The 16,919-nt window shown below is 37.8% G+C and overlaps 1 protein-coding gene across 3 annotated transcripts in view; it reads left to right on the forward strand.

Annotated features, from left to right (window-relative positions):
- The first annotated feature begins 359 nt into the window (after positions 1–359).
- Positions 360–16,919, forward strand: part of LOC137089973 (macrophage mannose receptor 1-like) — a 31,458-nt gene continuing 14,898 nt past the window's right edge. Inside the window, exons 1-15 of one of the 3 annotated variants that reach the window (XM_067453593.1) lie at positions 360–702; positions 1,680–1,815; positions 5,409–5,646; positions 5,801–6,184; positions 6,529–6,705; positions 7,447–7,599; positions 7,694–7,807; positions 8,053–8,190; positions 10,493–10,672; positions 10,776–10,933; positions 11,057–11,173; positions 11,289–11,404; positions 12,799–12,947; positions 13,040–13,239; positions 13,367–13,488. In XM_067453593.1, coding sequence (XP_067309694.1) covers positions 5,583–5,646; positions 5,801–6,184; positions 6,529–6,705; positions 7,447–7,599; positions 7,694–7,807; positions 8,053–8,190; positions 10,493–10,672; positions 10,776–10,933; positions 11,057–11,173; positions 11,289–11,404; positions 12,799–12,947; positions 13,040–13,239; positions 13,367–13,488 — 2,072 coding nt within the window. In that variant the 5' untranslated portion in view covers positions 360–702; positions 1,680–1,815; positions 5,409–5,582. The remainder of the gene's footprint in view (positions 703–1,679; positions 1,816–5,408; positions 5,647–5,800; positions 6,185–6,528; positions 6,706–7,446; positions 7,600–7,693; positions 7,808–8,052; positions 8,191–10,492; positions 10,673–10,775; positions 10,934–11,056; positions 11,174–11,288; positions 11,405–12,798; positions 12,948–13,039; positions 13,240–13,366; positions 13,489–16,919) is intronic. The other 2 variants (XM_067453595.1, XM_067453594.1) reach the window with 2 other exon arrangements.

A 16,919-nucleotide genomic window follows, 5' to 3' on the forward strand; every position in this document is an offset into this window, starting at 1 on the left:
ATAATGCTCATTTACAATAATTTCTGTCGCCAAAAGTAAGGGAAACTGTGGAGAGAAAAACGGCGCATTAAGGCAAGATAAGCTGTTAACGTTATACCTTTTATGTTATTTGTATATTTGGACATTTATTAATTTATTATTGCACTCAATGGACTGAAAACTAGAAAGGCTGCTGGTACTGCATTACATTAAAAAAAAAAACAGATAAAAAAAAAAACGTTAGAGCAATACCTTATTTTAATAAACGATTTGTTTTTTTTTGTGATTGATTTCCATAAACACCGCATCCGTACAGTAGGGGCTGCCATTGACCGGTGTTTCGCGGGCTATGTGACGACAAGAACTCGTAACTGGGAGTAATGCTGCCCTCACGTGCTTTCGGAATGATCGTAAATACGAGTTTTCTAGGCAAACATTTCACTTGAACGCCCTCACATTTTGAAACGTGAATGCAATGATCTTGTAATCACGTCTTCAGTAGTCGGAATTATCAAATGTCCGATAGCACGTGAATGCAGTAAAGTTATTACTTTACATCGATCTAGTACGAGTTCACAAGTCACGGGTTTAACGGCCGTTTCAGTCCACTTTCACGGCTATAGGTCAGGAAAACACGGGTTATGGGTTGCCTGGAACAATCCTGACAGCCTGCAGGTGAGAGGACCCAGCCGAAGCCAAGAGCGAAGAGGTAATTTATACCAGGTAGGTTAACGTTAGGTGTGGAGACCAGTTGAAGCTAAACTCTGTAACGTTAGTAACGTTACAGTTAGCCCTGCAGAACCGAGTTTGAGTTTGGACACACATTATCGCATGTTTATATGGTTTGTTTCGTTAGTTTTAGTGTTTATTAATCTTCCAGGCCGCTGCTAAAGTTTATGCTACTTTTCTCAGCAATGGTGGGCTAAACAAATCATAGTTAAGTAGAGCAACGATTAAAATCTTCCCTCCCCGACCTGTGACTAAATGGTGATTATTTAAACAGGACGCTATCAATCAGTCATCGTTTTTTTCGGGGAGAGAATTTCAACATGTTTTGATGTCAAAAAGGCTGATTAATACTTACCAACAAATTGCTGAAAAACAATTAAAGCAGACTTAACCAAATAAAACTTTAAATATGTAACCAAAACCCCCCCGAACATTTAATAAATAACAAACAGGAACGCTATATATACAAATGTTAGTATTTACAGATTACTGAGGTAAATTGCGAACGAAATGTCGAGGGTAACTTTACTGTAGTAAATCCCAACGGTCATCTGATACGAACGAATATAACGGTAATCTGAGACAAACGGCTTTGTGGTCACGTGATTTAATAATGGCGACGTTTAGTCATGTTACTATTTATAATATATGGTTCCTCGCACATCCACTATGCTTTTTGTATTTGTGTAATTTTGGTAGTTTAAAAAAAAAAAATATATATATATATATATATATTTTTTACCTTGGTTAGGTGGGTGTTTTCATCTGTTTTGTATTTTGTAATGTTAACAGACGAAACGTAATTTTTTCATAAGGTTTCATAAGACTGACTTAAATTAGCTTATTTTAAAGGAGGTTCAAATTTCTGCCATGTGTTTTTTTTTTTGGGGGGGGGGGGTAGTAATGTTGTTAAAATAGATAGAGACTTTGCCATCTGTTTAAATAAGGTTAATTCTGCTTACCTGTTTCAGAAATCTGGCCTGATGTTTGGCTGTGGTGTCTTCTTCATCCTGACACTCTTTGAATGGCCATCATGATCGGCCATCTAAGTACCACCGGTTTGTTACAGATCCCCCAAACTCCTAGCCTACCAAACTCCAGTTTCAGGTACCTTTTTTTTTTTTTTTTTTTTTTTTTTACAAAGATAGGTGAGTGAAGTGGATAGTTACAAAAATTGCAATTACAAAAAGTAATTCTTCAGATAAATCTTTGATCTAATTTTATAAAATTTAAACTTCTTAATAAAAAGGTACAAAATGTATAAAATGTTCTTCTAAAATACATTTATGAAGAACAATTTATATTAGATTTATATCAATATATGAATGTAAATAATTAGGCCTACACAAATAGCATAAAACCAGATGTTTATTGTAAATGTAATGTGCAGCTTTTTAATGGGGCAACAAAGATATGATCGATACAAGAGAACAAGATGGGCTTTTAATAAACCCTCAGTGTACAAAACCGCTAATATGAAATGCACAAACTGCTTAAGTGCAAAATTATGTGCTTAAAGCAACATGGAGTCAGAGTGTGTAGCACTCGCTAGTGCGTATTGAAAAGCTCATGGCACAAAGAGTTATTGATAGCCTACTATAAAGTTGATGTCAGTATGGGGCTGGTGGGGAGTGTGTTTTCCGAAATCATGGGATCTGGAACGCACCATTTCAGGAGTGATGTGCTCACATGCATCTGACAGCTGGTTCTCAGTAGGAAAAATAATAGATAGTAATGACATAACAAGAAGTTAGTATAAATGTACAAAGGATGGGTGATAGAAGGCAAATCTGTGAAAAACATATTTTTATGTAGATTTATTATTTATAAAGTAACAGACGGGGTCACAGACAGTGACAGTATTAGTGCCGTATATGTTCTAACATGCTTACAAGCAGAACAAAATTCTTGTGAGGTAAACTGCTGTCATCACAAGTTTTTGCACAGGATGTGCAGGAACATGAGTACAAGGCATAACAGGAAAAGGGGAGCATTCAGATAATACATTTTAAGTATAATTCGTTTTTTCCCTATTGTTGTGTATGCTGACAGGGCAGAACCATTGCTGGGAAAAAGTAATCAATCTCAGTGATTTAGGAGGTGAAGGTTTGTCTTCATCTAGATGTTCTGTGGTGAATTACTGTATATCACCAAAATGATGTGTTCCTCAAATACCCAAACTAAAACTAACCAAAAAGCTAAATAAACTAACTATAGCCCTATAGATACACATTCGCACGGGACTAGTATTATCTAGGGACCTCTGGTGATTTGTAATAGTTGCAGAGAATGTCTGTGATCTTAATCCCGTGCGAATCGGCCATGTCTGTAATTTGTAAAGTAAAAATTCCCCCGCAAATTCCCTACCATATTTCGCCGAACACGAGGTCCTGTGATAATGGTAGTCCCGTGCGAATCGACATCTCTGTGATTTGGCCAGAATTAGGTGAATCGTATATTATTTTTTCCAAGTTTTATTTTTCTGTGAGCATTTCTAACTTTATCCTTCACAAAGAACGTCTGCATTCATAATGCGCACCGTTATGAATTCCTGTGCTGCCGCACGGATTATATTTTGACTTTAGAATGAGTATCAATTTGGGAATAAACTTATTGAATGGTGTGTTTAACCCTCTGGGGTTCTTCATTTATGGGTCACACTCACACAAAAATGTGAGTAAAATCAATGAAAAATATTTTTTTCAATAATATTTTTACTTTTCTTTTTTTGGTGTTTTGACATAATTTTATGATTTATTATTAATCTTTATGCAATAATTATGACCCATTTTTTCCCATTGAAAATAATAGAAAATTTATATTTTTTTTATTAAATTCTTTTTTATTAGTAAAGCTGTATTTCATTTTAGAGGCAAGCCTAGGCCTCATGAAAACATTTTTTTCAATTTTATTGGCAAGCCAGACCCACATCAAGATGTTTGGTCTGGAAACTCACCATTGACAGCTCAATCCGAGAGGCGGATAAACGGTTGTCTTTCAAACTCCCTCTGCACGCGATAGGATAGCGATACAACCAACCAGAGCAACGAAGGTGAAGCATGGCTAGTTAATAAATTAAACATTCGCCGCATCCGGTCGGAAAATATTTGAACACATCTTCCCTTTTTAAGAATGACTTCAGTACCGTTCTTTTCTCAAAGAAAAGCTTAACTCCAAGTCTTCCAGAGTCGCGGTCAAAGCTGATTCGTATGCAAGCACCTTGATGTCTTACAGTCTCATGCTTTTATTGCTGTGTATACCTTCTAGGGCTGTCATTTTTGAAAAAAATCTTATTCGAACAGATATCAAATATCAAGCAATGTATTCGAATATATTCGAATATCTACGACCCACCCCCCATTTAAAAAAAAAAAAACGGACACTGCCGTAACGGAGATTCAATCAAAAATGCATTAACAGTCTGACAAGACTCAGGCCACAGCCTGTATGGAAAAATAAATTGTTAACTTAATGTTTGAAACAGCAGGTTATCAACTTAATTGATATGAAGTGCCACTATGCGATCATCACAGCTTTCAGTTTGTCTACGGCATCAGATGTTGACGCCGTTCGCTCCAGCAGCTGGAATTTGTTTACGGACTTATACGGTTTTATAAAAACTATTTATTTGTTGTAAAGTGTAATAATCATCTCAGAAAAAATACATTCTAATGTCAGGCGCAGTTGAAGTAGTTGATTCTTTGCTTACATGGGTAGGTTTAGGGACAGTGTCATTATACCAACATTATCTTCATAACTTCTTACGAAATTAAAAGTTAATCCCTCAGAAAAATGTAATGTAATCCGGTCAAGTCGTGTACATGGTGAAATGTTTCGTTTGATCGATTCATGAAAAGGTTTATCCCACCCATCTCAAAACGATTACAATTTCATTCAGTTTGGGCATTTTTATTACGATTGAGGTGTTTATATGGAGCATTTTCATTCAGATTGGACTTTTAAACCAATTACAGTGCTCCATGTAAACACACCCGACTGTAAAAAAATTGCGCTACATGGCACTTTAAAAACCAGATAGCTTATTTATAGTTCGATTGCGGATATTTCATGTCATGTTCGAATGCATATTCGAATATCGAATAAAAAGTGACAGCCCTAATACCTTCATATACCAAGTACCAATAAAGTCACCAAGTTTCGGACCATTCCGATGAAGCTACGATTTAAAAAAAAAAAATTAAGCGCTTCGGGTCGTTTTTGACACGAAGAACCCATCAATACTATTCTTAATGAAAAACAGAACAGAACAGTACAATGACAAGCTTGTTATGAGCGCTTTTACATAGCATTGAAACTGAATCTTCCACCGTATTGTCAGCTTCTCACTCGTGATACATGAAATCAGACTCCTGCCGCTGGTCAGTTCATGGTGTCTGTTCTGAACGAAATTATGTTTATTTGTTACTATAAAATTATCAAAACGATTTCAATGCCTGTTTATGATTTCATACAGCCATATCTATAACAAAGTTTTGACATCATATCCAGGAGATAAGTCAGTAAATTTGAGTAAAGTCACAGTCTTTGCTTATATCCCGTGCGAATAAGCCACGCAAAACTCAGATGTGGGGGAGTAATTTCTAAATCACAGAGGTCCTTAGATAGCCTAATACTAATCCCAAGCTAACAGTGCTTAAGGCCATTTTCAATTATTAAGATGATTCCTTCTCCTTTTCCAGTGAAAACTTGTGACAGTGTTTCAACAGTTCTGAAGAAAGAGACGTGACAGGATGTACTTCTGATTGGAACAATCGGACCCGTTTAAAGGGCAGGTCTGCATGAGCAAATCTGACACTGCAGAAACTCAGCCGAAGACTAAACACATGAGCGGCATAAAATAGATTTCAGTCAAGATGAAAACAATAACAGTAGTTATTTTACTTTTATTAGAACTTTCAAACTGCTTTGCACAGTCAGGTATGTATTTTTTTCTTTAATCAATCTGAAAATGTAACAATATTAATCATAATAGTAACATTTAATGTGAAAAAAAAAACACTTTTTTAAAGAGCTTGTCTTTATTGAGTGTGAATAGCTTAACACTACATCATCTCATCCTATTTTTGTGCAGAACGAAACTTTTTAATATATAACGTGGATAATAACAAATGCATGTTAAGCTCCCTGGAACGGCTTACCACCTGTGACTTCTCCAGTAACACACAACAGTTCCGCTGGACTTCAAACAATCGCATTTTGAACACGTACACAAAGAAGTGCCTTGGAGTAGGAAGTATATCAGTGGGCAAAAAACTGCAGTGGCTGAAATGTGAAGATGACAGTGTTTTGCAGAAGTGGGAATGCCACGGTGGTACATTGCTTGGCCTAAAGAATGAGTCTCTGTACCTCGCTGTAAATGATAACGGTGTGCCAGTGATCACTAAAGACACAGGAAAAAAGAGCAAATGGACAATTCATGGAACACAGGACAGCATTTGCTCTCGGCCTTATGAAGGTATGTGTCTCTATTGAACTTTATTGTCATAAAGTGACAATGCTTTCAATGCAAATGTGTGTTATTTCATCAGGGAGTAAAATACAACAGCCTCGTAATAAGCAGGACAATGCATCTTATGCAAGTGATTTCCAACTTAAATTCTATTCCATTTAGCCAATTATATTATATCAACCTACACTCTTTAATATTTAACTGAATGATTTAATTAAAGTAATATCTTTGCTTAAATTAATACATAGTTTTATAGTGTAGTCCATATTTTTGTGCATAATCTGATCATTTCACCAGCACTATAAATCACAGTGTAAACTACTGATCAACTCTGATATTATTTTTAACAGAAATGTACACCATTGATGGTAATGCATTTGGGCGGCCATGCCGGTTTCCTTTTCTTTATGAGAAAAAATGGTATGCAGATTGCACCAAAGATGATAAGGCCGATCAACGTCTATGGTGTTCCATTGAGGCTGACTACAGCGTTAAACAGCTGTGGGGATACTGCCCAACACAAGAAAGTAGGTTTACTTCCTCTCCATTTTATGATTCAAGTGTTACCTGCACAATAATTCATAAATCATTGAGCCTGCAGTTGTTACCTTACCATCATCAAAAATGTAACTAATAATAAATAATGATTGTGAAGACTTGTAAAATGCTACAATGAAATGCAGTTAAATGGTTTAAATTTTCTGTGCTATATATGGTGAATAACTGTACTAGATCTAATCTTACATTTAATTTAGTTTTACAGTAAAATATTGTTAAATTTACAGTTTTTGGAAGTAAAAAAGGTCATTTAAAAAAAAAAAAAAAAAACTAAACATTGCAGAGTATATATGGAATGACACCTTCCATATATTAGTATTGTCCTCCTATAAGCTGCTTGTAAGCTTTGATTCATCATATAACTCATCTACACTGTGAAATATAAATCTTGTATAAATCAAAGGTACATAACTGATATTGGTAATTTAATAGGTGGGTAAGTTTGGTGTCGGTTTAAAAAAAAAAATGTTATTGTCAGTTTTTATAGTACATGTAAGTATAACATTATAAATCTTAAAATTATATACTTTGGAACTTTAAAATAGACAGTAAACTAAGTGCTATCCCGTAAAACCTAACATGTTTCTACTGTATTTTTACTGTACATTTTTACTGTATTTTTCAAAATAATTATTATAGATTTTTTTTTAACATGATGTAACAATTAAACATCGGCTTGCATATATTGATGATTAATTATGCTTTTTCAGCTGCATTTTGGTCCAAACATCCTCTGACAAATGTCTTTTACCAAGTAAATGATCGCTCGGCCCTGACATGGTACCAGGCTAGAAAGAGCTGCCAGCAGCAAGGTGCAGAGCTGCTGAGTGTCTCTGAGCCTCATGAACACACATTTATAGCAGGTACAGTCCCATCAAAGACACACTCTGAGTAGAGCTGGTCATCACTATCCAAAGAATAAAATGTGATTAAAGTGCTCGTTCTCGCTTTGTTTAGGAATAGTTCAGAAGACACAAGTCGCACTATGGACAGGACTAAACAAATTAGATGTGTCCAGTGGATGGCAGTGGAGCAATGGACAACCTTTACGTTATCTGAAATGGCTCAGTGGTAAGACTCTTTCAATCAAAGGATTCAGTCTTGTTGAATCACTGTAGCTCAATTGATGAACCAGATAAAAATTAATTTGTTTTTTAATAAATGTCAATGTTGCATGAATTGAGAAAAGTCCATCATTTATCATATCCTAGATGTTTTTGGCCTGTACTGAATAGCTGAACAAACTAAATAAAACCAGCTTTCACTAGCTAACTGAGCATAATTGACTGAAATGGTCATTTCTGTCTTTGTTGAAGGATTCCCGACCACACAACCAGGCTACAGTTGTGGTGTCCTGAAAAACGATTTGGGTTCTGAATGGTCAAACAAACCTTGTTCTGACAAATATGGGTACATCTGCCAAAGAGGCCATTTTGTTCCTACTATTCCACCAGGTATGCTTTCCAACCACTTTTTTATTCCACATAGCAGCGGTTCTCAAACTTGGAAGTGGATATTAGTGAGTCGAGCAGTGTCAGAATGGTGCTGTGCATGCAGAAAAAAAACATATTCTTTTTATACGAACATAGTTTCAGTTTTTAGACTGAAACTGAAAGGGGACCGTGACTTTGTCAGTGCTGCACCAAAACTTTGGAACAGCTTGCCTGGTTCTATTAGAGCTGCCTCTACATTGCACAAGTTTAAAGCAAACTCAAAACCTATTTTTTTTTCTCTGGCTTTTAATTGTACCTGATTTTAGCTGTGCCCGTTCTGTGTCCTAATTCATGTCTTACATGGTGCTATATTTTGCTGATATTTGATATAATGTACAGCATTACTTGGTCAACAATTGTTGTTTTTTAATGGTGCTATATAAATAAAGAGTTGAGCGTTAAGTATATCTGTGTACTGTGATTAACAAAAAATAATTTTTATGAGTCGTTCTTTTAATTATTTATTCATAAAGGCCCACCCCACACGCTTGGGTGGCTCTCATATACTGCATCCCAATTTGTATAGGCTACTATACACCCTAAATAGTATTCAAAATTTGAATTAAGGGGGGGGGGGGGGTGAAATGCTGTTTCATGCATACTGAGCTTTTTACACTGTTAAAGACTTGGATTCCCATCCTAAACATAGACAAAGTTTCAAAAACTAATGTTGGACGTTTGATGGAGTATTTCTGTGTCAAAAATACTCCTTCCGGTTTCTCACAAGTTTTGGAGAGTTTTTTTCGAGTATGGGTCGGCTTGACGTCGACAGAGCGGAAGGTCCTTGTATGGGGTGTACGGGCTCTTCTCCCGGAAGGGTGCGCGCGCGTGTGACTAGAGTGAGAGAGGAAATGCACACCCATAAACAATCTCTCAGGTGCAGATCCACTCGTCCGTGAACACTTCTATGGTCGCGCCGCACTCCACTTTATTTCTATGGGTGACCACTTTATTCCTATGGATTTGAACGCAGAAATGACAGGAAGCTTCATAACATCACGCTTTAGTTGTCACAAAAGTGGATCTCAATAGTCACTGCTGTCACAAGACTTCACGAAATCAACAGTTACCAAAGAAGTGTGTTTTTGACGGAGCAGTCCCACTCCCAACGATACAGGTTCGGTCCTGCTTTGGAAGCAGGCGGTGAGTAAAAGTGCTTCAAATGTCTGTTGTTGGCTATCGTCGCGTGAGTAAACATCAGTAAACGACACGATCGTGAGCTTTACTTTCATAGAAATTAATTTGAGAATTTAAAACACTTACATTGCTTAGCATTCGTTTAAATGAATGCCTGCAGCTGCGAGCTGTGCTGTGAGTGTGTAACCCATCCCCATGTGTGGGTTGAAAACATGTGGAAATAGCTCTTCTGCTGGCTGTAGTCTTTAGCCTATTCCTCCTCACGGGAGGAATTTGTCTATAAATAAAATGCATAAACGTCTTGTCTCGGGGGATATGAGGTGGGGAAGCACAATCATTCGAATATACTCCAGGGTTTCTACTGATACAAAGCCATATGCTAATCGCTGAAGTAACCCTTTAAGTAGAGAGGTTAAAGGGTTTTGAATGATTCATAATTATTTTCTAACCTCATCTTATTTTCTAAGATGTTATCCACATTATATTTCATCTGCAACAGCATTGAACTTTAATCAAGATTTGGTCATTTTGGTTAATTTTTAAATGCAAACATATGAAGAGTTCTCGGCATGAAAGACCAATGACTGGCAGATCAATGTGGTACTACATTTTGCTATTCTTTCAGATACAGTAAGAAATTAAATGCAAATGACTGGAGGATTTTAACTGTGACAAGATGATTGAAGGCAGTTTAAACAGTGACAGGATGCAAATAACTAAGCGACAGAATAGTCCATTAAAGTCACAATTATACATCTCAAAGCACTTCTGCTACACACTCAAACGTATGTACTTTTTCTTCACAAAAAGAGTACATTTAGATAAATATAAATATAGACGAATTGGGATGTAGCAATATATTTGACTGACTTACTAAACTGCATGTAAAAGCGTCATTAGCATAGACTGTTAAAAAATAGGGTAATTAGTCCACTTCAGTATAGGCTATAATAATTTGATAAGGAAAATCAAAATGTTTTCAAATGCATTTATATCTCATACTGTATTTAACTGTAAATGTTTTTGGTATGTCGTAAGATTGATTAAACCTTTCAAGATGCATGAAACCTCTGCTATTTAGAATAAGTGCTGATAATATGTTCTCTTTGTTTTGTTTTTTGGACAGTGGTAAACACTGGATTTTGCCAAAGCCCCTGGATTCCATATTCAGGCAACTGTTATCTGCTTCATCGCAACAAGAAAACATGGATGGATGCGCGAGATGCGTGTCTGCGGGAAGGAGGAGACCTGCTGAGTATCCTCAACACAGAAGAGCAGAGCTTTGCCATCACACAGCTTGGATACTGTAAGTTTTGATCTTCGGCTTTTAACTGGAATGCATTTGTAGGAAAGACGGAAGTCGCCCCTGTATGAGGCTGCTAGTCCATCATCTGCATCACTATTCTCAGTGAAGACAGACGCGCTGTGGATTGGTTTCAATGACCGCAAAACTCAGATGCTGTTTGAGTGGAGTGACCAGTCTAGTGTCCCGTTTGCCACATGGGAGGTGGGGGAGCCGAGTCACAATGCTGTTCATGCTGAGGACTGTGTGTTAATGAGAGGAGAGGTTAGAACTTCATACTGAAAACATGTTGCACATTATTTGAGAAGTCATCTTAAATTCTTATTGCGTAGTTTTTCTCATAGCATTATCTGTTGCTAAACTGTGTAATGACTGTTTCTCCTTTAGGAGGGAAAGTGGGCCGATGACATTTGTGAGAAGAAGTATGGATTCATCTGCAAGAAGAAGTCCAGCTCTAAAGCCTCGAATAATGACACCGTGATCTCAAGCCCAGGATGCAAACCAGTATGTATATTTGTATAATAAGAAAATAACCTAAAATTGTAGAGTTGTCTTCTATGTTGTTGGACATCAGGTGGTGAAATGTATGTGTTGACAAGTGTCGTATTTTTCAAAACAGGGTTGGAGTAAGTATGGATACTACTGCTACATGGCAGGATCTGAGACAAAGACCTTTGAAGAAGCAAAACAGATGTGTGAAAAAGCTGAGTCTCATCTGGTTGATGTTTCCTCCAGGTTAGATCACTTCTTCATTTACATGCTTTCTGTCCATTCTACATCTGACACTGCATTTGTATTAAAGGGGGGGTGAAACACTCAGTTTCAGTCAATCTCATGTCAATCTTGAGTACCTATAGAGTAGTATTACATCCTTCATATCTCCGAAAAGTCTTTAGTTTTATTATATTTATAAAAGAAATATGGATTGTACCGAGTCTTTCCGGGAAAAAACGAGCGCCTGGAGGCGTATCGTGTGGGCGGAACTAAAGAATGACGATCGCGAACAAAGCGGTGACGTCCTCAAGCGTGGAGAAACTCATGGCTATCTCAGCTAATACAGATAATGATCCACAATCAAATCTGAGGGAGAAATAAATTGAACAGGAAAAACAGCAACATCAGGACGTCCGTCTCTGTGGTATGGACTGTATTTAGTGGCCTTTGTGTGTCTTTACTCCCAGTTTATGAGGACATGATTCGGTTTATGGACTATTGTATGCGACTAGACCTTAGAAGTAGCAAGCAAAACGATTTTGCACGTCAGACTAGTGTAACGTTATACAGAGAACAGCAATGGAGTAACCGTTAGCGCATTTGAATGACGAAGCACACGATCGTGACGTTTACTGATGTTTACTCATGCGGCGGTAGCCAATAGCAGAGAAATTTGTTTTACTCACCAGCTGCTTCCAAAGCAGGACCGAACCTTTATCGCTGGGACCGCTCCGTCAAAAACACACTTCTTTGGTATGATTTGGTGTCCTGTGACAGCAGTGGCGTGTAAATCCACTTTGAGATGCGACTGAAACGATGGTGTGAAGCTTCCCGTCATTTCTGCGTTCAAATCGGTTCAAATGCAGCGCTGCCTTCCCAGAATGCTGTGCTGAAACGTTGAAGTCGCTAGACGTCACCCATAGGAATAAAGTGGAGCGCGGTGCGCGACATAAGTGTTCACGGACGACTGGATCTGCACCTGAGAGAGTGTTTACGGGCGCGCACCCTACCGGGAGAAGAGCCCGTACGGCCCATACAAGGACCTTCCCTTCTATTAACATCAAGTAGACCCACACTCGAAAAAACTCTCAGAAACTTGTGAGAAACCGGAAGGAGTATTTTTGACACAGAAATACGCTATCAACGTCCAACATTAGTTTTTGAAACTTTGTCTATGTTTAGGATGGGAATCCAAGTCTTTAACAGTGTAAAAAGCTCAGTATGCATGAAACAGCATTTCACCCCCCCTTTAAATTGAATAAAACCTTTAAGCAAATTCTTAAATAAAATGACTTTTATAATGTACAACTGAACAGATTTTAGTGTCAACCTCATAAAAAAATAAAACTGCATATATTTAAGGCAGATATCAAGAGCCATTAATACTTAATATTTTCGTCTCTCTCTCCTATTAGAATAGAAAATGCGTTTTTGGTTAGTCTAGTAGGAGCCCGGCCAGAAAAGTACTTCTGGATTGGATTTTCTAATCAGAAGGATCTGCACACTTTTGAATGGACCAACACTAAAAAAGTCCCATTCACTCATTTCAATGCTGGGATGCCAGGTATTATGCCAAAAAGCCCGTCAACTAAATTATTCTGATTGCTTGTAATTATAGTATTATTACATTTTAGAATCACTTTTTTAATCTTTCAGGAAGAAAACAAGGCTGTGTTGCCATGACGACTGGACTTATTGCTGGGCTTTGGGATGTGCTCAGCTGCTCAAATAAGGAAAAATACATCTGCAAGCAGAGAGCTGATGGACTAGTTACAACTCCAGCCCCATCAACCCATCCTCCTCTGGGCTGTCCTGAAGACTGGATGCCACTTGCGTCTAGAGACTTTTGTGTCAAGGTTAAATGGTTTTTTATTGATTTTATGTTGAATTTTGTGGATATTTGCTATTTCAACTAAATCATAGACAGATTGTGCAACATTTCATGACAATATTTCCTTCTTTCTCTTTTCTTTCTTTTGTCAGTATTTTAATGTACCTTCGAGTCAAATGAAGACTTGGGATGAAGCTCTTGAATTCTGCAAAGAGATTGGTGGCGATCTTCTGAGCATCCATCATGAATCTGATATTCCTTGGAAACAAGCAGGGTAACATCTATCATTCCTTGTGCATAATGATAAATGTCTTGCTAAACAATATGTTCCACTATTGTAACAGTGCCACATTATCTATAACGGTATATTAATCCGCTTCAGAGAATTTTCCACCATCTGACCATTAGCAGTCATAATCCTCAATTAATTATCCATAATTAAGCCACAATTCATCCATATATATATATATATATCTCAACTTTTTTTATATAGCGCTTTTACAATCACAATTGTGTCAAAGCAGATTCACAGTGTCAAATAGGACCATATTGCAACAAAATTAGATTAGGCTGTACATCGTCGTTCTGGAGAAAACAGTAATGTTATCAGCTAATTTTAATTTATCATATCGCGACAATGTTGGCAGATCTGTATTATGGTTTATAGAATTAATTAAAACCTAATTCATAATTTTATCTGTATAATTGGTTGAATAAATTTGATCATAATTTTAGTGTCCCCAACTGAGCAAGCCAAGCCAAAGGCGACAGTGGCAAGGAACCAAAACTCCATCAAGGCATGATGGAGAAAAATAAAACTTGGTAGAAACCAGACTCAGTCGGGGTGCCAGTTCTCCTCCTGCCTATTAACGCACCCGCACCGTGTATGATTATTATTCTTGCAACCTTACAGGTCAGAAATCATATTAGATTGGAATATTCAAAATTTCAGGGTATCACGCAAGAGAAGGGTTTATTTAGGATGGTGCGTCGATTACACAAGAGTATGAATACATGAAAGATCGGATTTATTGCGCCGGAGACGGGTTTTTTGAGCATGACGTGCTGGTGAGGCAAATTCAGAGGAGACACCAATTGACACGGTCTCAGCAGACACTCCAGGATGCGTTGGTCATGTCCAGGCACAGTTCCACCATCCGATCCGGACATGGCCCGGATCCAGGATAAACCTCGGGATAAACAGAGAGACTAACATTAGCGTAGATGCCACTCTTTTTATGATGTAACGAGTACATCAGGTGTTATGGGTAGTGCTCCCGGTTCCGGCTGACCTAGTTAATGCAGCCTAACAATCAGTCAATTGATTTGAATAATGAAAGTTAAAAATGTTCTATGTGTATGCCATTGTAAAGAAATGCGTTTTTAGTCTAGATTTAAACTGACAGAGTGTGTCTGCTTCCCGAACAATACTAGGAAGACTATTCCAGAGTTTAGGTGCTAAGTAGGAAAAGGATCGACCGCCTGCAGTTGATTTATGAACTGGCCAGAGTTTTGAGACCGCAATAAACGGGATGGAGTTTGTTTATTAAGCGAGCAGGGCAACCACCCAGTAGAGCATTACAATAATCTGGCCTTGAGCTCATGAACGCATGTACTAACTGTTCAGCATTTTGCATTGAAAGCATGTGCCGTAAACAACTCGGATGTAGAACTCGGATGTAGAACTTCAATTCATAATTTGTTTGTTTATTGGCGGTATGGAAAACGACACTACAACTCTTTGGCATGATTGTCCCGTGTATTTCAATTAGCGCTAAGGCAATGTTTTCCCCACGGGCTAAATTCACATCACGTGACGGAGCGTTCCCGGGGTGTCCTAGACAACCGTCTGTATTTATACCTGAAGGAAGTTGTAACTAGTAGGAATATAGTGTGGCCCCTTTAAGATCTGCACGTTTTCTATTGAACTGCCGGTATTTTTTGTGTGCACGCCGAACTATGCCGCGATTCACGTGAACAGTTTGAGAAACATGGACTCGGGAGCACTCTTGTTCAGAAAAGTAACCTGCGTATTCGTTTTAGCCAATTGTAATGTATTTAGTTCAATAAAACACATGTAGTGTAAGTGGTGATGTGTTAATGATTTACCTCGGATAAAAGTGAGAGCAAGCTTGCAGTGTATTCGTACTCGAACTGCAAAGTATATGCTAAGTGTAAAAACGCACTTTCTTTTGAACTGGAGTCTTATAAGTTAAACAGAAAATATAGTAGCTTATGTAGGCTATAACTGTCCTTCTTTCAGAATAGCAATGTTACTGTTAACACTTTTCTTTTCCTATTACTATTTGCTGCTGCATCCTTTACATTTATCCCAACTACAGGCTACACCACGGATCAAACAGAAAATGTGCGCTGCGTTAATTGCGCATTAATAAAATTAGTGCTGTTAAAATTAATTTGCGTTAACACGTTATTAACTAGTTAATTTTTACAGCCCTAATATATATTTTATAATATATACAGTAATATACCTAATATATTATATACAGTGGGGCAAAAAAGCATTAAGTCTTTAGTCAGCCTGAGAGAGGCCTGTAATTTTCATCATAGGTACACTTAAACTGAAAGACAATCACATGATTTTTAAAGAATTTATTTGCCAATTATAATGGAAAATAAGTATTTGGTCACCTACAAAAAAAAAGCAAGATTTCTGGCTCTCACAGACCTGTAACTTCTTCTTTAAGAGGCTCCTCTATTCTCCACTCATTACCTGTATTAATGGCACCGGTTTGAACTCGTTATCAGTATAAAAGACACCTGTCCATAACCTCAAACAGTCAGACTTCAAACTTCACTATGGCCAAGACCAAAGAGCTGTCAAAGGACACTGATAATCTCCCTCGATCTGGGGCTTCACGCAAGATCTCATCTCGTGGGACCAAAATGATCACAAGAACCGTGAGCAAAATTCCCAGAACGACACGGGGGACCTAGTGAATGACCTGCAGAAAGCTGGGACCAAAGTAACAAAGGCATCAGTAACACACTACGCCACCAGGGACTCAAATCCTGTAGTGCCAGACGTGTCCCCCTGCTTAAGCCAGTACATGTCTGGGCCTGTGTGAAGTTTGCTAGAGAGCATTTGGATGATCCAGAAGAGGATTGGGAGAATGTCATATGGTCAGATGAAACCAAAATATAACTTTTTGTTAAAAGCTCAACTTGTGTTTGGAGGAGACACCATACCTACTATGAAGCATGGGGGTGAAAATATCATGCTTTGGGGCTGTTTTTCTGCAAAGGGACCAGGATGACTGATCTGTGTAAAGGAAAGAATTAATGGGGCCATGTATAGTGATATTTTATGTAAAAACCTCCTTCCATCAGCAAGGGCATTGAAGATGAAACGTGGCTGAGTCTTTCAGCATGACAATGATCCCAAACACACCACCCGGGCAACAAAGAAGTGGCTTCGTAAGAAGCATTTCAAGGTCCTCGATTAGCCTAGCCAGTCTCCAGATCTCAACCCCATGAAAATCTTTGGAAGGAGTTGAAAATCCGTGTTGCCCAGCAACAGCCCCAAAACATCACTGCTCTAGAAGAGATCTGCTTGGAGGAATGGGCCAAACTACTAGCAACAGTGTGTAAAAACCTTTTGGTGACTTACAGAAAACATCTGACCTCTGTCATTGCCAACAAAGGGTATATAATAGTATTGAGATAAACTTTTGTTATTGACCA

Source organism: Pseudorasbora parva, chromosome 9, assembly GCF_024679245.1.
Source record: "Pseudorasbora parva isolate DD20220531a chromosome 9, ASM2467924v1, whole genome shotgun sequence".
Taxonomy (NCBI): Eukaryota; Metazoa; Chordata; class Actinopteri; order Cypriniformes; family Gobionidae; genus Pseudorasbora; species Pseudorasbora parva.